Below are 25,193 nucleotides of genomic sequence, written 5' to 3'. Positions count from 1 at the left end.
TAATGAAATGAAGACAACTGTTCTAACCACCTGGCAACCTGTCCTTCAGGGTCCTTAAAATTACGCAGCCATCATAATGAGCTGTGGTCAGTCCGCGGTAGAAACTCTCGTCCCCACAAGAAATGTCAGAAATAACGGGTGAATATAACCACAGCTAAAAGTTCATGACAAGTGGTTGCATAATTTCACTCAGATTTTGTAAGGGCACGACTGGCATAAGCTACAACTTGTTCTCGACCATCATGCATCTGTGACGGTACAGCCCCCATCCCATGGTCACAAGCATCAGTGTCAAGAATACATTTTTTAGCTGGGTCAGGGTATGCCAAACAGGGGAAGTAATACATTTTTGTTTCAAAGTGTCAAATGCAACCTGGCACTCACTATACCATTTAAAGGGGGACTTCTTCTCAGTCAGCCTATGAAGGGGTTGTGCAATTAACCCAAACCCAGCAACAAAGCATCTGTGATAAGAAGCTAAACCAAGAAGACTGGTTGGTTTAACCTTTAATTGTGACCTCTTCAAATGCCCTACCAAACACTATGATATTATCCAATTAATATGATGTCACCTACTGTAAGTCAGCCAAAACTAATTCCATAAGTATGAGTAACGATGTTGGGGTTTATTGTACTTTACAGACTCTTATTTATAGGTTATGCAATAAATAAAGTATTTAATAATTAGTGGGAACTTTTAAACTGACAACCAAGTACATATTAATCATAGCCAACTCCCCATCGCATTTAATGTCTCAGTATTAAATCTGAATGTCTACCTGAAAAAACAAAATCTGGTAATCGTGGTTTCCCCAAGGATTTAAGTCTGTATCTTTTCTTCTCTATATTTTTTGGGGAAGAGTTGTGGGTGAGAACGGTGTGAACATCCGGGTTCAGTCCTCAAATCCACACAACATGCAAGGGAAAACAATTTCAATGGGGAAATGAATTTGGTACGACACCTGTCCATATAACACTAATTTTTTATGAGAAATGTATTCAGGTTATATTTATCTATGTATTACTAATTTATACATATGTCACTCCATTATTTTAGTTAATTAATTAAAATATTTATTTAACAAAATATTTTAGGAAAATAAGCATTTTCATTGATTTAAATAATGATTCCCAGGTACTTCAGGAAAACATTTTTTTTAAGAAATGTGTCCAGTCAATCATTTCCTAAACAAAGAGCCTGCATGGACACTGAGACATGTATACACCTGTGCAGCTCATAGGTCTTTATTATGTCCACTTCCTCCTATTGAAGTCCAATCTACACCGGTACAGATCCAGAAGAACTGTTCCCGAAGCCAGATTGAACTGATCAATAGATTATTTCTTACCTAATCAGTGTACTTGGAGATCTTGTGTTATTACTATAGCTACTAAATGACCAAAAATGTTTTAATTTCCTGAAGCATCTGGCATCTATTTATCCCATATCTAGGAAACCTTCACTGAATGATTACAGTTTCCTCCGATTTCTATTTCTATATTTGCTCTAATTCAGTTTTCAACATTTTATTTTTATTTCTTGTTTGTAAAACCTATTCTATGTTTGTCCTTTTTCTTTAAAATTATGTTATATTAATTTAGCTCACTTATTCAATGCTTGAATAAGACCACCTGCCTAATATTGTGTAGGCCCCCCTTTTGCCGCCAAAACAGTCCTGACCCGTCGAGGCATGGACTCCACTAGACCTCTGAAGGTGTGCTGTGGTATCTGGTACCAAGACGTTAGCAGCAGATCCTTTAAGTCCTGTAAGTTGCGAGGTGGGGCCTCCATGGATCAGACTTGTTGTTCAGCACATCCCACAGATGCTCGATTGGATCACCCACATAAAAATGGGTGTAATTCCTACACTGTTTGCCCAATTTGGATGTAACTACCCTCTAATTAAAGATGAAAGTCTACAGTTAAAGAACATCTTGTTTCCTTTCAAATCCATTGTAGTGGCTTACAGGGCCAAAATGATGACAATTGTCACTGTCCAAATATTTATTGACCTAACTGTAATTTTCATAGATATGACATTCACCTTCAGTCACAGTTAATAATTAGATAATTTGATGATTTCTCCTCCTCCCCTCCCTCTCAAAGACCCTCGAGCGTGCGGTCCACCCTCAGCTCCCTGCATTCCTTTCCCATCACTCACTCCTGGATCCTGTGCAATCCGGCTTCTGCACAGCCCACTCCACTGAGACGGCTCTCCTGGCAGTCACTGACTCAGGCGCGTCGCTAGACGTCCGGTTTTAACCGGGCCCGGTCGCCCGGGGCTGACAGTGATTTCTCCGGTAAGACCGGGGGGCTGACGGTGATTTCGCACGTCAGTATAATATAATCGCAATTGGATCAAAAGACCCGGGGCTATTACTAAGAGACCCCGGGCTTAAGCCTGACACAGCATTTGACATGTGGTTCTCCTCCTACCTCAACAACCAGACCTATCAAGTAACCGGCGAGGTTCCTCACCCACCCCCCCAACCTCTCCTCACAGGCCCCGTCCTGGGCTCTATACTCGCTGCCTGGCACTGGCGGAGCCAGAGGGGTGTCACCCCTGACATCTGATGGCCACCCCGGGTGGAACCACACAATTTCTGTCGCTACTGGTAGTTTGATGCTGATTGACATATCATTTCACCTCTTGTTGAAAGAAGCATTTATATTGACGTTTGGCGGCACATTTTTCAAATCCAGGATAATAATAATAATAATAATAAGAAGAAGAAGAAGAAGAAGAACATACAGAAGAGGAAGAGACAATATTTCTACAGCAACACAAGCTCTTTTTGCGATTGGTGAAAACATCATATTTGAAGTACGTTTTAATGTTTAGCATCGGGCTTAGGTTTCCTAAAAAACTTTTACGAAAGGTTAGTCGCTGTGTAAGTTAATGTTACACATTTGACTCCATTAAGACAGTTAATTAGACAAGAGAAATCGGTTCCCAATTTAGCCTAACATTACGTGCACATCTGTGCTAGTGATACACGCATATACAGTGCAGTGTGTAAGTTACAGTACACGCATGTTTAGTTAATGCGGGTAACTAGTCTACAGCTGTCAGTGTTCAGCAAGTTAACATTTAGCAATTTGAAATCCATTAACTCTTCTAGATTTTCGTAATTGAACTCAAAAGGAACAACTGTTATTATCAATCTGTTAACGTTACTCAAAAGATAGCCTGTTTGCTATCGTAAGGTGTAGGAAATTATAGCAGCTAATGCCCCGTTTCCTCTGGTTCAGCGTCCGTCACCCACTGAGGAAACACTGAGCTGTGCTTGTGTAGACAGACAGGGAGGAGATCAGATGCATTGTGTCGGAAGATATAATCTCAAGTGCCGTGTGTGATGACGAAGAAAATAGTTTTATTAGCAGCATGGAGTGAAATCCACGTACAGAAACAATGACTGCTTACACCTAATATCCGAGTAACACAGGACCGGTGCAGCGCCCTTACTAGTAATAAACCGAAGGATAATAATCGCATCGTAGCAGCCGATGTTATTAATATTGTATGAACAGCTAAACAGATAACAGATAACAGATACATTAATGAATAAATAAATACAGCAGATGTGGGGTTCCCTCTAAAACATTAATGACTGGTTAAATAAATGCGTCCATAAACGCCATGACTGAGACGCGCACACTTCAGTTCAATTATAACCTGCTATATTGTAGCTGGATGATCAATCGTGAAACGTGTGTATTCTGTTTCAACTGTAACTTGCCGGTTTAAGACCCCGGTAAAGTCAGTCTGACGTTTGATACCAGTTTGATTTTCAACTCCCGCTACCTGGCATGAATGAAAAGAGCTGTATCTGCCCAACCACAGCAGCTAGCGCCTTCAAACCATCACATGAAGAGGACCAGTTGTGAATTCTTTCACAGCCTTTGTTTTACTTGTGAATCATAAGAATGATCTGTGAAAATCAGTAACATCACATATATGCAACCAAACTCCCGGAATCATTTAAAAAAATAGCACAGCAGATGCAAGGTTAAAATATACTATTATTTAAAAAAGACCAATTGTGAATTGTTTGACAGTCTATGTTTTACCAGTGAATCCTGTGAATAATTTGTGAAAAACATTCCACATACATGCACACACTAAGTCTGAAATGCGTAAAATCGTTTTATCTCCCCAACCACAGCACAGAGAACGTCCAAACCAACTGTAATGTTCAGAAGACGAATTGTGAATTGTTTCACAGTATGTATTTTACCTGGGAATAATAAGAATAATTTGTGACATGCCTGAAATTGCTTGATATCCCTAACCACCAGTAGCAACAGTATCACTGATTCTGTCATGCATCAGGTGCTCCCACAGTTAAAATAACTTTATGTGAAGAAGACCAGTTGTGAATTGTTTCAGAATGTTTTGTACCTTTGAATAGTATGGATATACAATTAAAACAAACACAAATCATAAGAGAGACACAGTGGGAATCACTTCACAGTCTGTTTTATTTATGCCTAGTAATCTGTTGTGAAAAGCAGTAACATCTCTCACACACTAGGTCTTCATGAATAACAAAGACAATAAGAACAATAACAAAACATTCACAAACACAACTAATATTTTCCAAAGACATTTGAAAGAAACCTAATATAAATAGAACCCTAATAAAAGCAACAAATTGATTTAAATAAAACTATATACACTCACCTAAAGGATTATTAGGAACACCTGTTCAATTTCTCATTAATGCAATTATCTAACCAACCAATCACATGGCAGTTGCTTCAGTGCATTTAGGGGTGTGGTCCTGGTCAAGACAATCTCCTGAACTCCAAACTGAATGTCTGAATGGGAAAGAAAGGTGATTTAAGCAATTTTGAGCGTGGCATGGTTGTTGGTGCCAGACGGGCCGGTCTGAGTATTTCACAATCTGCTCAGTTACTCGGATTTTCACGCACAACCATTTCTAGGGTTTACAAAGAATGGTGTGAAAAGGGAAAAACATCCAGTATGCGGCAGTCCTGTGGGAGAAAATGCCTTGTTGATGCTAGAGGTCAGAGGAGAATGGGCCGACTGATTCAAGCTGATAGAAGAGCAACTTTGACAGAAATAACCACTCATTACAACCGAGGTATGCAGCAAAGCATTTGTGAAGCCACAACACGTACAACCTTGAGGCGGATGGGCTACAACAGCTGAAGACCCCACCGGGTACCACTCATCTCCACTACAAATAGGAAAAAGAGGCTACAATTTGCACAAGCTCACCAAAATTGGACAGTTGAAGACTGGAAAAATGTTGCCTGGTCTGATGAGTCTCGATTTCTGTTGAGACATTCAGATGGTAGAGTCAGAATTTGGCGTAAACAGAATGAGAACATGGATCCATCATGCCTTGTTACCACTGTGCAGGCTGGTGGTGGTGGTGTAATGGTGTGGGGGATGTTTTCTTGGCACACTTTAGGCCCCTTAGTGCCAATTGGGCATCGTTTAAATGCCACGGCCTACCTGAGCATTGTTTCTGACCATGTCCATCCCTTTATGACCACCATGTACCCATCCTCTGATGGCTACTTCCAGCAGGATAATGCACCATGTCACAAAGGTCGAATCATTTCAAATTGGTTTCTTGAACATGACAATGAGTTCACTGTACTAAACTGGCCCCCACAGTCACCAGATCTCAACCCAATAGAGCATCTTTGGGATGTGGTGGAACGGGAGCTTCGTGCCCTGGATGTGCATCCCACAAATCTCCATCAACTGCAAGATGCTATCCTATCAATATGGGCCAACATTTCTAAAGAGTGCTTTCAGCACCTTGTTGAATCAATGCCACGTAGAATTAAGGCAGTTCTGAAGGCGAAAGGGGGTCAAACACAGTATTAGTATGGTGTTCCTAATAGTCCTTTAGGTGAGTGTACATTACTAAATAAAACCATCACAAATAAAATCTGGTTCATATTGACAAGGAATTTATGAAAATGTGGTTATTATTATCTAATTACATAACAGCTAGTTTCCATTTTGTCATTATGAAAATTATAATCTGTATATAATGTGCCACTGCTCCTATGCCTAGGTAGCCTCTAGTGCTTATTTATAGACAAACAGGACACCACCAGTCATCTTTCTGTTGTTTTGCCTTTTCAAATTCATCCTGAGTCATTTGGATGCAAGTGCTGTGTAGCCATTTCTGGCAACTATCACTGTATCTGAAAAAAAGTACATACATGTAATCATAGTCACTGAAGAACATATAAGAGATTGACGTGTTTCAAAACAATACAAAGTGTAGAACAACATTCATACATCAACAGCTGTCTTTTAACTTACCCAGCAGGACTTGCTTGGCACTGATTTACAACCACACAGCATGCAAACTTCATTTAGTGACACTATAAAAGGATATACAAAAGTCAGTATAATTGTATTCCTGCTTATTGCATGCTTTACCTTATTAAATGCAAAATGCTTTTAGATGATTCTACAGAAAAGGCAATAGATCAAATAGATATGCTTATTATGGCCATCACACTTGCTACATGCAAGCTTTTACAATTGCAAGGTATTCATTTTTCTGTCAGTTTTATCCAAAGGAACTTAATGGGGTTGCAATTACTTAGTTGGATCTTCTGTAGCAATATGGGTAGGGTACCTTGCTCATGGCTATAGCTAACATTTGGTTAAGGATACAGAATAAGTACTCCACACTGTCAACTTTTTCAGCAAAAGAGTTTATTTAACACTTTGCTTTTTCATGGAATTATATGTTGCACAACAGTACATTATTAAGATTGTTCTTTTCCATTTTAAGTTGTAGAATTATATAAAAACATCTATACCTGAGGCTTCCAAAATCATCTCAGCCATTTCCTTCCTTACATTGTGAATGGCCTCTGTGGTTGACTGCATGACGATAAAGCTAGGAATTTCAGGAAAGTCCTCCAAAATAACAGCAGCCATCTGATGTAATTTCACAACACATGGATCTCCTTTTTACTTCATGAATATTTCTGTTCAGAATGTATACAAATATGTCTTATTTTCTGTGCAGATCTTTCAGACTCTTTCTTAGTTCTTTATATTGTATCACAACCAGAAAGAGGGAACTAATGTTCTGTGAGTTGTTGTAAAACATGTCCATGATGGAACATTTGACTTGCTTACCTGCATCACGAATATTCCACAGCTAGAGCCATCTTACTGAAGGGAATGACTAATCACGCCTGGAATCCAATGTATTTTGACCAGCTCTTCTTTACCGAGTGCAACCCATCTAATTTTGAAGTAGTCTCTGTTACAGATAAAGTTTAATTTCAATGGAGTTGAATCCTTAGAAAAAGAATTTAAATATACGTACTCACAATCACAAATTAAAAACTGTTGTCAACTTCTATGGTAGTTGTGGGATCCTACACATCCTAGAACTACCAAAACAGTTCATCATAGTTTTAAAATTGTGATGGTTGTTGTAACTTCACAGACTTCTATGTTGCAATATTGAGAAATTTGGATCCTAAATGTTTTGGCCATAGCGTTTTTGATTATACACATCTTGAACATGTTCATTCTAAATGCACGTATTTACTTCATCTTTCTATCCAAAAAATATTCAATACTGGAACCTGTCTGCTGCATAAGAAGAATCTCGTACAGAACTTCCGAGGGGTTCAAGCACAAACATTGTTTGTGATATGATATGAATATACTAGGACAGAAGACATTGTTAATAGTTTTATTATTATGAACAAATGTGGATTGAGAGACATAGTAATACATACACAGGCTATAATTAAAATTTTATACATGTAAAATTTTATACATATGAACTGTACATTTTTATGTTAATGCAAATTTTCAACTTTATTGATATTAAATTATATAACATTGCTAGCTACATCTACATCTTTAAAAAAAAAAAAATCTACACCAGACCCTACGTCAGGTACCTTTTCTTTTTTTAAATAATCCTCCTTTTTTGGATATGAAGTGTTTGTAGGTTACTCACCGCAAGTTTCCAGTTACTGTTTTGATTGTTAAAACCAATGGCTGCGTCATACTCATCAAATTTGACCTGTCAGACACACCAAAAAATTACAGTATCAGCAACTAAAGAAATTAATAATTGAATAACTACATATTTAAATAGAATGCTATTTACATGATAGATATGTTATTACTATTTTAAAAGCAGAAATAATCTATTATTATTATTATTATTAGTAGTATAATCAATGGAATCTTTTTTTTGCATTAAAATTGAATTTATTCCAATTCCAAACCAACCTTCTACATGGCAATTTGTGTTTCTTGTTTGTTTTTCAGTTTCTGGTTTGTCTACCCTTTCCTTTGCTAGATCACAAGCATACCTTGACAGATCTCCCAAAAGGACTCCGCTCCACAGAGGGAATATAGCAAGGTTGCTGTCAAAGAAGTATGGATTATTGCCATCAGAAGACTTACTGTCTTCTCTAGAAAGCCGTTTCAAGCTGTCATTGCAGATTGTTTTAAATTCAGCTGTAAATGGTGACCTTCCCACAATTGTTTTAGATTGCTGGCGGGCTTCATCGTCATCTATACAGCTCTCTCCTGTTGTTACATTCACCCCGATTTCTGACACTTTTGCTTTTCTTATATATTCAGTCAGTAATTCAGTGTTTCTCCAAACAAAGCGGAGATCTTGACTTAGCATTGAATACAATGCACACCACCTTGAAAAGGGACTTGGCAGCTTTCATTGTGGTGCAATTTTGCAGAAGTGCAAAAGAATAAGTTGCAAATTCTTGTAGTCCTTTGTCCTTAGTTTTTCTTCCTATTGCATCACAAACTGCTTTAATTGCATGGGCAGAACATATGTGTATCAAGGTAAACATCTGCACCTGTATCTTCGTAAGCTAGTTTTGGACAATTTGATGTGCTCATTCTAGGTATGCCATTATGTGTTCTTTGTTAAAAGCTAGGAGAACACTTTGTAGAAGGGCCCAGCTGTAATCAGTTTCCATATGATGTATCCGTATTGATGTGCATTTTGACAGATGTAGAACAAACTGCATCAACCAGAATGTTATGGTGGGTATGCGGTGTTCATTTGTTAGCATCTCTGCAACTGGCAGTGGTGGTTTACATTTCAATATGAAAATATACTTTGCAGGACATGATTTAAATGTACATGTAGCATTCACTCGTAGGTAATGTTTTGTCTTATTTGATTCTATTTTAATATGCTGATATTTGAATGCTATTGGACAGCATGGGTTTCTCTTCTTAAATTCATTATAAAACACATGAGTCCAAGGCTTGCACAGACTTAGTTTACATTTAAGAGGTGCAATTTTTTGCCATTCTTTGGGGTCAGTGGTTATGCTAAACACCTTTGGAACTGTAACTGTTTTCCGCATTACCTTTGCTGCAATTTCCTCCTCTTCCTCACAGTTACTGGTATATGTTTCTGCCTCATCTTCCTCACAGCTCACCTCAGTGTTACTGGCTATTGTTACTGGCTCCTCTTCCTCACAGCTCTCCTCAGTGTTACTCGCATATCTCAGCACTTCTTTTCTTACACCCCTTCTGTTATTGTTCCATACAACTGAAAGCCATTTCTTATTTTTTATATCATCTCCAAAACATTTTTGCTAAACAAAACCAAATTCTTGAATTCCATGGAATTGTTTTGGAATAATTTTTGCTGTTTTGAATTCCCTTATCAGTGCAGTCAAACCTCCTGCTCTCTCCCACAAGTTGTGTCTCCTCACTGCCTGATATTTTTTCTTCACAACTGGTCCCTTTTTTAACTTAGGCATTATCCTAGGCAATAAAAAAGAACAATGATAGAGATTACATTAAAAATCCAACATGGAAAAATGCATTTTATATACAATAGAAAACATCCAGGGACGTAGGTTTAGTTTGAGAATTGGGGGGCACGCTGACAGTATTTGTGGGGTTGCTGTGAATATTACGCATATGGAGCCGTGCTTAAAATATTAGTGGGTGGGGGGAATTTAACGTTCTCTCAACATTGGGGCAGACGTGTCCCCACCACCCAATAAACCTACGCATAGGAAAATAAACAAGGCTATATATATTTAAAATGATTATCCCATGTGGAAAACAAAGTAATGTCATTACACATCAGCTAGTCACCACATTTTGGCAAACATTTTTTGAAATTAAAATATGAATCCCAACAATAATTCGATGCTACTTAAGAAATAAAAATGTACGTCAACTTACCTCTAGGCCTACCGTTAGCGGTTGCGCAGTGTGTGATATTGACTAATGGAACTAAACTAAAGTTTTTTTTTTCTCTCTCTCTCTTTTTCCATCATTCACGCATTGAAGTTGTTTAAAACCATTAACAATATTAAGATAGTAAAAACACCCGAACTTGTTTATATAAACTGAGGTTCAGTTGCAAAGTGCATTTAAAAGCATATTACCCATTTATCAGGTGGTCTGTATGATATAGATTTTCACAAATAATTCTTATGATTCACAAGTAAAATAAAGCTCTTTTCATTCATGCCGGGTAGCGTGAGTCGAAAATCAAACTAGTATCAAACGTCAAGCTGACTTTACCTCGGTCTGGTACCGGACGTCTGCTAAGTAAATTATAAATAATACGGAAAAAAGTATTGTTCGCAGTTACAAATCTGCAGAAAGAGTAATAAATTAAGGGAGTCACGTTGGGCCATTTAAAATACATATATACTAGCACAAATGATGACGATAATACTAATACTAAATAGCAAATATGTATTGTTATTGTTGCACATGGAAACGTATTCTTATGGGAACGTGCTTGTCTGAATATAATGTTCACAAAAGTCCTCTCCACATCAGGCTTTGTCACTCGTAGTGTTGTTCTCTGTCTCTGTTTTAAACACAAACACAAACCAAACCCACTGTCGCTCCTCCACCCGTCAGAGGGACGGATTCACAGTGGCCTGGTTTTACAGAAAAAGCTCTGGGACTCCGACACGACACGGCACGGATGCTTAAGACAGTGGAACCGAGGCATAAGTTACTTACTGCAGAGTAGGGCTAGTCATGATCTAACTAGTAATTTAGGATTAATTAAGATTGAGATTGGACTAAAATGTGGGTAATTGTATGTTTAGATGTAACCATAGACTCTTATTTTTGCTTATAGGGTCAATTAAACATGAAAACAAAGGGAGAGATATCAGACTGTATGCAATTGCAACTATGCAATTCATGTAACACACAAATGCTATCTTATCTCTTTGGTGCTTGAGCTTTATTTTCTGAAAATATTTTGGATGTTCAACACTTATAGACCCAGAATATATATTCATGAAAACAGAGTGACCCAAGTCTCTTGTGTGAGAGAGAGAGAGAGAGAGAGAGAGAGAGACTGAGCTGCAGTTCTGAGGCAGAGACACTGACTATAGTATGGTAGTTAAAGAGTTCTAGTGAAGTAACCCTTTTGGACCACACTATCTGCCACATTGAAGAACTCTGGGTTAAACCTCTAATCAGCAATCATAGGATTCATTCATGCTCCTCAGATGCCAGGTTAGTGTTACACACTAATTTTCTGTCATGGTCTCTGGACCCCCTGAAGTAGCCTTGGCCACCCCCTGGCCACCCCATATATAAAACTCTAGTTCCGTGACTGCTGCCTGGGCCACCTCATCGCATTCTATGGTTTATCCTACCACTTCTACATAGATGATGCACAGATCTTCCCGTCTTTTCCCTTCTGACCCTCTCATCCCCTTTCACATCTCTTCTTGTTTGTGTGCTATCTCCACCTCACACCACCTCAAGCTCAACCTCTCCAAATCTCCTTTTTTTCCCCCCACTCTTCCTCACCTTCTGCTGATCTCTCCATCTCAATCCCCTTGGAATCTATGACACTCCTTCTTCTTCCGCTAAGAACCTAGGAGTCACCCTCGATCATGTGCTCTCCTACACTCAGCACATCACCACACTGACACTCACCTGCAGATTCTTCCTGAGCAACATATGCCGAATCCGACCCTTCCTCACCAACTACTCAACTCAGCTGCTCGTCCAGTCACTGGTCCTCTCCCAGCTGGATCTGCAGGTGTGTTTCAGCATGGGGATGTGCTGGGTGTAGGAGAACGTAGGATCGAGGGTGACTCCTAGATTTTTAGTGGAAGAAGATGGAGAGAGTGTGGTGGATTCCAAGGGGATTGAGATGGAGAGATCAGCAGAAGGTGAGGAAGAGTGGGGAAAAAAGAGGAGATCAGGGAGGCCGCCCGAGCACAGCTGAGGGAGTCAGTGACTGCCAGGAGAGCCATCTCAGTGGAGTGAGCTGTGCGGAAGCTGGATTACGGAGGATCAAGGAGTGAGTGTTGGGACAGAAAGTCAGAGAGCTGACGGTGGACCGCCCGCTCAAGAGTCTTTGAGAGGAAGGGGAGTAGGGAGACAGTGCGGTAGTTCTGAGGAGAGGTGGGGTCAAGCATTGGTTGATGTTGTGCTATGGATTTTTTTTTGTCAGTCAGCAGTATCTGTCTGATAGCTATAGGGTAAGCAAGATGTTAGCCTAGTATCAATTAAAATAAAATGCTCTCTGGCAGAAACATTTTATTATTATTTCTCAATAAAACAAAAACCAAAAAGGGAGTATTGAGAGCAGATTTACATCTAATTCTATAGTTTTATGTGCAGAAATGTCCAAATTTGAACCAGCACGATGTAACCCATACTTTTTCATCTAACATAAGTGGTTTTAGGGTTTGGTTTTTCTTAACCTTAGGTTGCATACTGAAGATAACGCCTCACAATGCATATGCTGCGTCAAAATGACCCAATAATGTAATATCTGTGTTTTATTTATATGGGACTCTAAAATATTATCAATTTTGTGAAACATAATTATTTTGCCTTTCAGGCAATATTTTATTGTTTTGAAATGTTTTTAGTACTTGTGATGGAAGAAAAATGTGGAGTTAAGTATTCTAATTATCTTTGTTTATTTAACGTGAGTGATTGGGAAAGATTTCAGAGGCTTCAGGCTATGGAATCTCAGGGTTATTGGAACAAAAAAGGCAGTTCTAGAGCAGCAAAGATTTTCTCAACAAGAAGACACTTTTTAGAAAAACAGATTTCAATTTCCCTCCATATTAAAGCGAATAATTTTCCTTCACATACCTCTTTAACAGTTTGATACACTTTTCAATGGCAACATATTATAAACATTCATAATGGCTTTTGAGAATATTAGCATATTTTTCTTACAATCAATCTTGAAGTCAAAGTTTCACATTTAACCTTTTAGTGTAAATAACAAAATAAAACCACCTCAAACATCAAAATCAAAACGTATTAATCGGAAGAGACTGCAACAATTTGGAGAAGGTTTCCTAGGAATATGGGAATCATTATTGAGATCAATGGCCTATTGGCTAATATTTTGTTAGGTAAATATATTACTTCAATAAACGAATAATGGAGTGACATCTGTATGAATATAAATAACACATATTGATAATATACCCTGAATACATTTCTTGTAAAACATTAATAGGAGAAAGAATAACTGTTAGCATGCTGAGCAATGTTAACCAAAGTTGACGAGGGTTTGAGTAAGTTGACGAGGGATTGAGAGTGATAGGGCTTGAGAAGCCGGAAGAGGAGTTTGGTCTGAAAAGTAATAATAATGTGCTGCTGTTTCCAGCACACGAGGTTCTGAAGGTAACTGAAAGAGAATACGAAGGAAAATATGGAATTTACTTCATAAATTTTACTTTATAAAAAATTCAATGAGACAGTCATAGTAAGATTAAAATGGTTATGAAACTGTTTGGCAGTTATCAGGTTCAGAAAATATCAAGCAGACTAAAGAAATAGGAAACCCACACCCCCCGAATAGGAAGGGGAGAAGTGACGGTGTCTGTGAGCTCTGCTTCCCCTGGCAGACAAGCAGCCTGAGTGAGCGAAAGAGAGAGATAGTAATGGTTGCATTTTAATAATAATAACACTGATGTTGATAAGAATAATAAATAAAAGAAAACAATAATAAAAAACTAAAGCACTGGATGAGACAAGGTATTATTCCTAATACTGTGAATATAATTACAAATGTATGTTTATGGGAATGTTGTAAAACAAACTAAAACAATAATAAATTGATAACTGTAAATATTGACCTAAGAATTATTAACTATATTGTCTAAGGAGTTGCTGTAATGACTACTGATATTAATGAGATCCTATGAACATATCTGATATGTACATTATGCATCGTATCCGAATGAAACTGATATTTGACCCTTATGACTCGGACAGGACAAAAAACAATCCGAGATGTACGTTAAAGCTCCAGGAGATTGCAACCAGGCACTGCACCTTTCATAAGAGAGCTCAAATATCTTCTAAGGAAAGGTTGCCGCACGTGCAGCCCTTCCCTGGCTTGCCCATCTGGCGCATGTTGTTGACAACACAGGCAAGGGGAGGGAGATGTGTGGGAGGCATTATTTTTAAATTGCCACATTTGTCAAGCTCATAATCCTGGGAAGGGAGCTGAAATCACAAAATCATTACTTTGTTCATATGCAAATAGATTGTGTTAAAATGCCTACATGTTGTGGTTATGAATATATATTTGTACAAATGTAAATGTTTTCTACAAAGGGTTGAAGTCTATCCCTGTATGAAGGCTGATGCAGTACAAGTAGTAAAAATACTGTTATGGGGTGCTAAAATGTGCAAACAGGGCTCGAATGTCCAGATGGCCTTCCTATAGTCCTAATGACTGTCAGCAAATCTGAAAAAAGAAAAGAAAAAGAACAGAAAAGAAAATAAGCTCTTTCTCTGCATGAGATTATTATGGGACAACCCATGAGGCTTCCTGCCTCTCCTCCAGGTTCTGTAAGGGAGATGGACATCCACTTGACGGATGATTCAATGTTGTATTTTTGTAACACATGCATTCAAAGCTGTCCATTCACAGGTAAAAGCTGACCAGCCCAGCAGGACTTTCTCCTGGATCCTCTTCCTCGCTGTCTGCAGGACCATCGTCTGTGCCATAACAGCCTGGGAAAAGGACATCTTCAGTGCCCAGCCAATGGGATCATTGCTGACTGAGGAAATCAGTCCAGAAGCAGCTGACATCATCATCAACCTCCAGATAAAGAGACCAGCGCAGGGTCTGAGCAGTGGCCCACAAGGAGCAGCTGGACGCACGAGTCCACAAATATCGGGTGATGTGCTGGTAACCTCTCCCCTTCCACATATTGACACTGACACTTACACTGATCAAATACAACTGAGGATTCGACAGCGACGACAAAGCCACCTGACCAGAACAAACACCTACAATCCCAATCGAGAAACAGCACTGAATCCCGATGATGGCTGGGGTTGGCCTCACCCTTCTGATCATTGCCCTGACAGCTCTACTGGAGCGATCCAGCTCGATTGAATGCCAACAACTCAACCACAGTCCCACGGCGGGACACAAATAACAGCTGCTCCACCTCCCTGAGAACACCGATCTCCAACTGTCCTATCAGTTTACTAAAAGACTTGAATATATCATGCTCTTATAGGCCAAGGACTGCTTTTATTCTTGGACTATTCATTTTTCTCTATTTGTTTTGTGTTGATCAAGTGTTGCTGTACTCTGCATAATTATAATTTTGCTCTTATTGTGCCTTGGTCCCTGTATATGTGCATGTTTACAAAAATGTTTGGCTCGCTTGGTGTCTTCATCCATGGACGCTCTGAAACCTAAGTGCTTCGATGCCCACCGGGCTCAACTGCTGAAACAACGACAAAATAACACGTAATGAACACTGGAAATCGTCGTTGTTGTACCTTAACACAGCATATTTCTTATGTTATGTTGTTAAATAAGTTCTAATGTGGTTAGTGTAGTTTTGTGGTTAGTGTACGTTTTTCATATGTTCATGTTCTTCCTTTCAGCTCTTATCTAGCCAGCCAGAGTGCAGAAGAATCAACACCCAGTGACCCAGAGTGCTGCAAAATGTATGCAATCATTGAAATACAAAAATGTTTAAAACTGTTATTACTAGTGCCATTGGGAAGGCCTATGTGTACCTGCACCATATTTTACTACAGTACTACATTTACCATGGTATAAATATGCCAAAATGTAAATGTTCCCTTTTTATTTTCTGAATTAATAACATATTTTGGTTATTTTGTTGATATAAGGACCGTCAAATGTCCGCGTTTTTCATTTCAGAAATGTGGTCACCTAATTGTATGCGGCGCCTGAAAATACTCAAACTTTCACATACGTCCCGTCGAGAAAACTCTGGACACCCCTGCACTAGATGGACTAGATAAAAGAGCAATCACACAACGTAAATAGGCTTCTGGTAATGTGGGCAGTATCGAGTTTTCGATCTAAGAGCTTTAGGTATTGAAACTGATATTATTATTATTACTGGCTGTAGTATTGTTGTTGTTTCAGTCAATAGGGCTGCAGTACAGTACAGTAATCCATCAACGCGTCTCCAACGAAGACGCCTGCGCAGATGCAATCGCCTCAGTCCAGCCTGCTCCCTCCTCCCACTCCCGAAATCCGCCTCGGATTGCACCAGATGCGGCAAGTAAAATCTGCCTTGTACCCTGTATTCTTTGTTTTTAAACCTCCTTGGCTATATATGTATATATACAAAAGCAAAACAAAAATACATACATAAGAAACAAAAAAGAAAGCGGTGGTGAAGGACAGAGCGACAGGGATCCTGCTGCAGGGACCATGCTTTCCACTCGCACATGCACAGTCTCTTGTGTGCAGCTGCCTTTACAGGCCGCAGCCTGCAGTTTAAATTACACACCTGGCCAACATTTTGTCAGCGAGGAGTGGAGAAAACAGTGACCGAGGCTGTGTTCTACTACCCTACTACATACTGCATGCTACATACGGATTTTCTCACTAGTAAGTAGTACAGTACGCAGTGTGACGAGGAATGATTGCGTATACTGTGTATGTCATGTGACCTCACGTGACTGACAGATGTCGTTCGGTAAAACTAAAAAAGTTAAAAATAATAAAAACGGTTGAAATGTACTTTCTCTTTTTAAATCAGGAACCATCAATCCAATTGGAAACATTTTACTTACAGTTTTAAGTGCAGTAGTACAGTTAGTACACATTACAATAAGCATGCATGCTGACGAGTGCAGATATGCGATACAGACTGATCCGAGATACGTGCTAAGGGGGGCGGAAGAGAAGTTTCATTAAAACTACAGAGGCGCTAACAATGCATCAATACGAGAGCATTGAGGAAGCATAGTTGAATAAAGAGCAAAAAAGCAACAGGGCTGCCCTCAGGGGCGAGCGAGGAAAAGGAACCGGATCAAAAGCAAAGGGTGCAGAGGGGATGCCGAATAATGTCCTCTCTCACTTCAGAGGATGCATGTGTCTGTTGGCAGTTTACTGAACAGATATTATTTGACCTTTTAAAACAGGAAATTATACGTGAAATGATACAATGCTGACAAAGAGGCCACAGCTGGTAATGTCCTTGAGACGCTGTCTGCTCTGTTTATCGTGTACAGACAGGCACCCTGAGTCACGCTGTTTTCACTTTTGGCACACAAGGGGTGTCACACACTGCCAAATCAGGACAAAACATTGGTAACAATATTGAATAATAACAACAGAAGTGCATTATTCAACTTCAACAACAATTCTTGGAAAAGGGGAGAGGGATGTGTAGGCTGGTTGCTAGGAAAGTGATGAAATTACCTACACAAACACTTATGCCTTTATTTGCATTTTTACATAAATATTTTTAGGTTGGAGACACCTGATAAAACAGGAAATTGAACTGACAATATAGGAGTTGTCCAGGAAAAGGGGTGAAGTTATACGCATTTCCACAGTGGCCAGCTACGCAGTACTTGATGTAACACGGGGAAGTGGCTCAGGCATTCTAACCTTCACTGGTTCTGGCTCTCTGTTGCAACAGAGCAGAACATTGTGTGTGTGTTTGTGGGAGGAAGGCTAGAAGTGACAGTTGAGGAAGCGAGAAATTAATTTCGAAGATAAAACTAAATGTGGTGATGTGTGAGAAAAAAAAAAAAAGATATCAAGACCCTTAGCACACCCTTAACATAACAACCCAGGTCCTCATGTGCTGAACTTCACCCCTCTCCCTTCACTCTGCCTGGTGCTGAGTAGAATGAGTGAGAAGTTTGATCCTTGTCTCAATTTAACCCTGTTCACATTTCTCACCTCTCTTCCTCAGGACACCATCTACAGCCATGGATTCCACTGTTACGTTGCGGAGGTGCAAGCCAAAGATCATCGAGGCTCTTGGCTCTGACCCAGACTTCATCCTGCAGCACGCTGACTCACTAGACCTACTGTCCTGCCAGGAATACCGCCGGATCAAAGCGGCAGGAAACCCTTCAGAGAAAGCCCGGGACCTCCTGGACTGTGTCCTGGATAAAGGGTGCCGCGCCACCACCACCCTTCTGGAGCTGCTGCAGAAGCCAGAGATACAGGAGACCTACCCCCAGCTGGGGTTCCTCAGGGAGGGGGCAGTGCAGGAGGCACAGCGGGCAGGTGGGCGGCTCACGCAGATATGTGTAGTCCCGAGGAGGGTGGCACTTGCTCCAGTAGTCCTGAGAGAGAGAGAGGACTGGGAGAGAGTGGGATCCTGGAAAAATATATTTAGTTGTATATTAATACATGTGTATGCATGCACTGTATGTGTTTATTTGTTAGTTTGTTTTATTGGCTTGTTTAGCAGACATCCTGATCCAGGACAGCTTTGAGTTTGAAAGGTTTTATCATTTTAAGTGCAAGTATAAAACAAGATGCATACAGTAAGCCATATTAAAATGAAAGCACAATATAACTGCGACCAACAAAGGCAAGTATAGGTTTGCAAGTTATAATGTTATCATGTGATTTCTAAATTATTACAAGTTAAGGCAGCACTCATATGAGCAATAGCTAATCCAACCAGAGTACTACTTTCCCATTCAGAAATCAACATGGTTATTACTATCTATATTTTGGTGATATTAACTTCTTGGTTACACATGGGGCTAAAACAGAGCAGTTATACCTTTTAACACACCTTTGTTGTTGTTTTTTCACAGCCCAGCAAAAAGGGAATAACAAAATAAAAATTGATGAAGTGACATATCCCACAGAGCTGGAAGCTGAGCCAGGTCAGTGCATCACAAACACAATCTTGGCAGCTCAAGTTATTCCAAGGGACTTTGATAATATTCAGTTGTGGGCCGACACCTGGCAGATGAAATTCAATGTGGACAAGTGCAAGATATTACATGCAGGTAACAAAAATGTCCACTATAGTTACACTATGGGAGGAATAGAACTAGATGAAGTAACGCATGAGAAAGACCTAGGAGTCTATGTGGACGCCTCACTTTCTCCATCCAAACAATGTGGGGAAGCAATAAAAAAGGCAAACAGAATGCTAGGGTATATTGTCAAAAGTGTAGAATTGAGAGGGCAGTGATGTTCAGACTGTACAATGCACTAGTTAGAGCTCATCTGGATACTGTGGACAGTTCTGGGCTCCACACTTCAAGAAAGATATCGCTGCTCTAGAGGCAGTTCAGAGGAGAGCAACCAGACTTATCCCAGGTCTGAAGGGAATGTCCTACTGAGAGACTGAGGACCTGAACCTTCTCACCCTGGAACAGAGGTGTGTACATGGGGACTTGATCCAAGTCTTCAAAATCATGAAAGGCATCGACCACATCAAACCGGAGGAGCTTTTCCAGATCAGCAGGGACACACGCACCCGGGGACACAAATGGAAATTGGGCTTCAAGGCATTCAAGACAGAAAACAGGAGACACTTCTTTACACAGAGAGTCGTCACAATCTGGAACAAACTCCCCAGCCATGTGATTGAAGCTGAAAATTTGGGAACATTTAAAAATAGACTAGATAAGATCCTTGGATCACTCAGTTATTAATGGACACCAAACGAGCACGATGGAGTGAATGGCCTCCTCTTGTTTGTAAACTTTATGTTCTTATGTTCTTAAACTAAAAGGAATTTGGGGGCCAAAACACAACAGCAGTGTGAACAAATGTGAACTGTGAAAAATGCATAAATTATAAGAACATGGAAATGCTAGGGGAAGAGAGTGAGGCAGCCAAGACTCCAAAACTGTAACCCTGAGTCAAATCCTTACTGTTCAGGAGCTCTGTGTCATGTCTGTGGTAATAGGAGTGGAATGTTGTCCTTAGTTTGTGCAGTTCCACTTCCATGTATTTTACTGCCACCTAGTGGACAATTTTAAAAGAGCAAGCAATTTAAATAAAACGTACAATATAATTACAAGTCTCCCAGTTTGTAGTCTGCACTGTGATTAGCCACTACTGATCCTGCCTGTCTTATCTACCTGATTGTCTTGTCTGTATTACCTGTCCTGTCTCTCTTTGCCAGTCTTATCCAGCTTGCCTACCTACCGATTTGTCTTACCTGTCCCCTCTGCCTGTGTTCTCCAGGGTCGGCGCTGGTGACAGAGAAGCAGCTCATGCGTCTGGCGGGGGCCCTGGGCCACGAGTGGAAGCAGGTGGGGCGGCAGCTGCTGGGGCTGGGCAGCGTGCGGCTGGAGCAGTGCGAGGAGGAGAACCCGCACTGCCCGCGTGAGGCAGTGTTTGCCATGCTGCGCACCTGGAGGACCCGCGAGCGCTGGGGGGCCACGGCGGGGCGACTGCACGCCCTGCTATCCCAGGACGACTCCCCCCTGCACCCCGAGACTTATGACTTCCTGCTGGACCCCCCCTGACCCAAGCCACGCCTCCCTGCCTGCATTGCTGGAGTCTACAATTCCACCCACATACACACGCAAAACAAACTCAGACCCCTAACCCGAAGTGCAACCACAATCCTCACCCTAACTGTATCGCCTAATCCTGACTTTACTTCTTACACTAACAGTAACTCAAGGCCTGAGGGCAGTCCTCCAGCGCATCTCCCTGACCCTGAATTCAGACCATCATTCGACAATCATTAACACACAAGAAGTCAGTGCACAAGGACTCCATTTTTTGTTTTTGTTTATTAAATAGTTAAAAACCTGTTCACTGACGCAAGAAGTTGAGTCTATACAGGTTTTCTTATGCGTTTAGTGAATGCAGTCATGCAGCTTTTATTTTGGGAGTGCGAGGAGAAAACAAATCGAACGTGAAGAAGCACTACAGTTTCAGTGCAGGAATTAGGTGAATGATTTGTTTGTCCTACAAACCCCAACTTCATCCATAAACCTGTCCCTGACCTGACTAAAAGTCATAACCTTAACACTCCCACTTGAGCTTTCCTTGACTCAATTTTTTCAATGGACTCCAGACTAACTTTAAACCAAACCTCACCCCCAAGGCTTGACTGGGAAAGTGACTGAACGGGTTGAGTCAATCTCCAATGCAGCTGCAGTTTGAACTTGAAGTATAAAATTGTGTCTTATAAAGAGGTCTGTGACGTCACCATGGAGAATAAGTACTTTTTTTTATTTCTTTATTATTGACTGACCTTGAAATCTCAAAGTTCACAGCCCTACTGCAAAACATGGAATTTATTGTAATCCCTCTTCAAGGAACTATGCTGTGATCCTGTGTTCACTTTCAATAATGTTTTCTCTTATATAGGGTTTTAATTTGGGTAGCTAATTTGGGTTTCCATTTTTGTTGTTCGGCTCAATACGTGTGTGTGTGTCATCTGGTATTCCTTCTGACCATTGTACAAATCTTAAACAGTAACATTGATATCAAAAGATCTACGTTTTTTTAATATTTTAAATTCAGCTAACTTTTGTAAGACGGCATTTAAATAAAAAGAAAAAGAAGAAGAAATTAGAAAATCCCCTTTCTGTGCCTGCCGAGTCTCTTGCTGCATTTGCACCTGGACAGTTTTAGACTAATCCTGACTTTCACACTTCGTAAAATTGCATACATTTTACGATGTTTAAAAATCTTTGTCTGTTCATTTTATCACAGTCATCACTTTTACCTGCTGTATAGTAAGGTCACCACTAGGCATTGCGTCCTGTTCATGTTGTGTACAGTGGAAAGTTTTTATTTTAATATGTATTTATTTTATCTCAGTAACCTATGGTAAAGCAGGCAGGCAGGCAACACGCTGCTTCACCCTATCATGGTTTCACTCTGCCCACCCTTGTACCCGATCACCTGAGTTTTGCAGCTCCCCCCCCCCCCCCACACTCCGCTTGCCACACACACACACCTACACTTATTGACACACACACAAAGGCAGAGGGTTTTGTCCCACTCCTGCACAAACATGTCACCAGTCTCAGTCCTGCTGTTTACTACAGACTCGTCACATCAGCCCTGCATTCCGTTCTAGTACAACGAGAACACAGGACCTCACACGAACTGCCACCCCTCATCCTCACCCACCAGATGCCAGTGCAAGGGATGTTATTGCTGCATTGCCAAACTGAACAATTCCCTGATTTCTACCGAGATTTTCTGCTGGTTTCTGGATTATTCCCTTCCCAGCGGACTGCACCCTTTGCTGCCCCAAGCAAACCCCAAGCAGCATGTGTAGGGTCAGGCCTCAAGGATTGCAACTGCAAAACCTGGCAAACGTGACTAAAGAAGGGTTGATATACGCAGGGTGATTGCAGTGCAAGCTTTATAATGCAGAAAAGTGAGGAAAAGACTACCAAATGCAGTATACATTTTACCAATAATAATAGTAATCATCGTCACCATCATAATACTGTAATGCTTTTCCATTATTAGATCTTTTTTTTTCAAACACTGATAACATTATGGGGCAGACTGCCTGCTTATACAGTACTGGTGTTATCAGGCATGAGGGTGTTATGCAGAAATTATCCCAATCAGTGAAAAGATAGTGGTTATCGGTTTATGAGTGGGAGTTATTACACGCAATACTTTTCGATGGATTGAGGGTGGCTTCTGCACGGTGAACAAAATCTCACGTAAGCATAGTGACAGGGCCCGTTCCTCCCCTTTCTCCTCTCCCCCTGCGCCGCGGCCTCGCCTCTGTCCCCTCACCCTGCATGTGCTGCGGCCTTGCCTCTCTCACGCTCACCTAGCTGCACCTTGCTGGGTTCTGTGGGTGCCTGAGATGTCAACTCGCGTGAGTGTAGGGAGGTCCTAGGTTACTTCCTGTCTAATGAAGGAATCTCCCCCCTCCCCAAAATGCAAACGCACACACAATTTCTTTCTTCAATGTGGTACACCAGGGTAAAACTATTATTATTGTTATTCCCACAAGACTACCATAAGACCTTGATCAAGTCTCAACTGAAAGAAAGAAACAAACAAAAAACAGTAAAGGAGAGAAAGTAATTTATGAGTAATGGCCTGTACTCCTGTCTGGTGCCTGTGTTCTCAGTACAGGGTGCTGTGGTTTCTGCGATAACTAAGCCATACTCATATAAATAGCACTGATACAGCATTGCACCTACCCACAATTATTTCCCATAGTGTGGAAGAAGATTTAAAAAAAAGAATTTCTCAAGAAGGGTCTGTGTCTCTCTGTTGCCCTGTTACATATTGAATCCCTTCTCTGTTTTTGAGTGCAGCTGCAGGGCTACACAGCTACACACACAGACATGTAGGTGGACCCTAAAAGGCACAATCCTGTCAGTTAGTCAAGGCAGAACTTATCTGGCCTGCCTGGGACCTTTGCTCAAGGAACAGAATCACCGACACCTTGAGATGAGTTAACCCAGATTCCATGATCAATAAGCAACCTTTATGTCACATGAACCCTTGTTAACCGTCTTCCCTGAAGCATGACAATGTAGTTGGAGGAGGAAGTGCTTTCAGGGTGGCTGAAGACTCCTTGTGTGTGTGAGAGAGAGAGAGTGAGTATTTTCAAACAGTAGCACACAACTGCAGTCAGGTGTTCATGGGGTATGCGAGGAAATCAGAATGGTTGACAAATGAGGAGACAATGCTGTATCAGGGTTATAGAAAAGCTGCACAATTTCAACCAATAGGGATGCATTGAAGGGGCTCTCAGAGATGTGGGGAAATTTTAGGAGCGTCACAGGGAGCACATATTGAACAGCTCGATGTGAATGATTAACACATGATCAACAAAGCCGATCTATAAGGTTTATCTATGAGGTTTAGGTATGTGTGTGAGAGTGTGTGAGTGTGCATCTGTGTGTGTGCGAGTGCGTGTGTATTCTGGCTCCCACCCGTTGGATGACGATGGGTAACAAACTGAGCTTTTGTACAAGGTTTCCAAATCCACAATCAGTAATTTTCCAGGGCTTTGGGCATATTCCAAGCATTACAAAAATGTGGGGCCTGAAAATTAACAATTCCCACAACTCCATATAGACATTCACAATGCACTAGAATGTACGTATAGTTAGTGGGGGAGCTGTGTGGGTCAATAGCATTTAACCGAGTGGCAGAAAACACTATAGATCCTCGGAACAGAATTCAGGACTGTGAGAAAAATTCTATAGTATGTTAGGGTCAGAGTTCTGACTTTAACTTTAAACCACAGAACCCACAGACTATAAACTGCAGAACCCACACACTGCAGATGCAGTAGCTCAACAGGCGAGGTGCACAGTAGTACTGAATAATGAAGCCTGCCAGCTGGGTATAAATTTAGAGTCCTATATTGCTTGCAACATGGTAATTTTTTCCCCCTTGAAGTTATGCCAAATAATTTGCTCTTTGATCCTGGTGTACCCGTTGCCCTTGCCTTCACTTCTCCCAAGTCAAAAACTGTAGAGAGGTATCGGGTTCTACCTGAGGCCCCATTTGGGTACGAGTCTCCCTTGATTACTAACATCACACTGCACTGCACAATACTACACTGTACTGTAATATACTACACTCCACTGCACTATATAGTACAATGCACTACACTATACTCCAGTGCATTGCACTATATTATACTGCACTACACTACAATGCATTAAACTACATTGCACTATACTACACCACACTGCTGTGTACTACAATGCACTGCGCTACATTATCTCAGCCTGGAAAAAAAAAAAAAAAAAAAAAAACCCTCATCATCATAAAACAAATCTTTGGTTAACTTAAAGGCACTAAAACACTTAAACTTTTGTCTACTTTTTTTACTGTAGGCTATATGGATTCTGACCCCGGTCTTTGTCACTGACAAGAATAGATCGATACAGGAAAGTGATAACAGTTTCGGGAATGAGGTGTATAGATGAGTTGAAATAGTCTTGTTTTCCTTTCAGACGGCTTGG

At 40.6% G+C, this 25,193-nt stretch overlaps 1 protein-coding gene and 1 long non-coding RNA gene across 3 annotated transcripts; one reads left to right on the top strand and one right to left on the bottom strand.

Moving 5' to 3' along the window:
• Positions 1-5,660: 5,660 nt before the first annotated feature.
• On the bottom strand, positions 5,661-8,103 carry LOC136754045 (uncharacterized). Its single transcript, XR_010817504.1, has 5 exons — positions 7,990-8,103; positions 7,149-7,275; positions 6,824-6,994; positions 6,315-6,376; positions 5,661-6,193 (listed from the first exon to the last, which is right to left on the bottom strand). It is a non-coding gene; the product is annotated as an uncharacterized LOC136754045 (long non-coding RNA).
• Positions 8,104-16,223: 8,120 nt separating this feature from the next.
• Positions 16,224-21,809, top strand: LOC136752835 (uncharacterized). Of its 2 annotated transcripts, none has more exons than XM_066708493.1 (4): positions 16,224-16,548; positions 18,203-18,522; positions 19,065-19,136; positions 20,455-21,809. In XM_066708493.1, the coding sequence occupies exons 1-4, from the start codon at positions 16,478-16,480 to the stop codon at positions 20,736-20,738; spliced, it is 747 nt and encodes a 248-aa protein (XP_066564590.1). In that variant the 5' UTR covers positions 16,224-16,477; the 3' UTR covers positions 20,739-21,809. The 2 variants fall into 2 exon arrangements, with proteins under 2 accessions (XP_066564590.1, XP_066564591.1); XM_066708494.1 differs by lacking the exon at positions 16,224-16,548 and adding an exon at positions 16,556-16,884.
• The last annotated feature ends 3,384 nt before the right edge of the window (positions 21,810-25,193 follow it).

This window comes from Amia ocellicauda, chromosome 7 (assembly GCF_036373705.1).
Source record: "Amia ocellicauda isolate fAmiCal2 chromosome 7, fAmiCal2.hap1, whole genome shotgun sequence".
NCBI lineage: Eukaryota > Metazoa > Chordata > Actinopteri > Amiiformes > Amiidae > Amia > Amia ocellicauda.
This window is presented reverse-complemented; position numbering and strand designations above follow the sequence as displayed.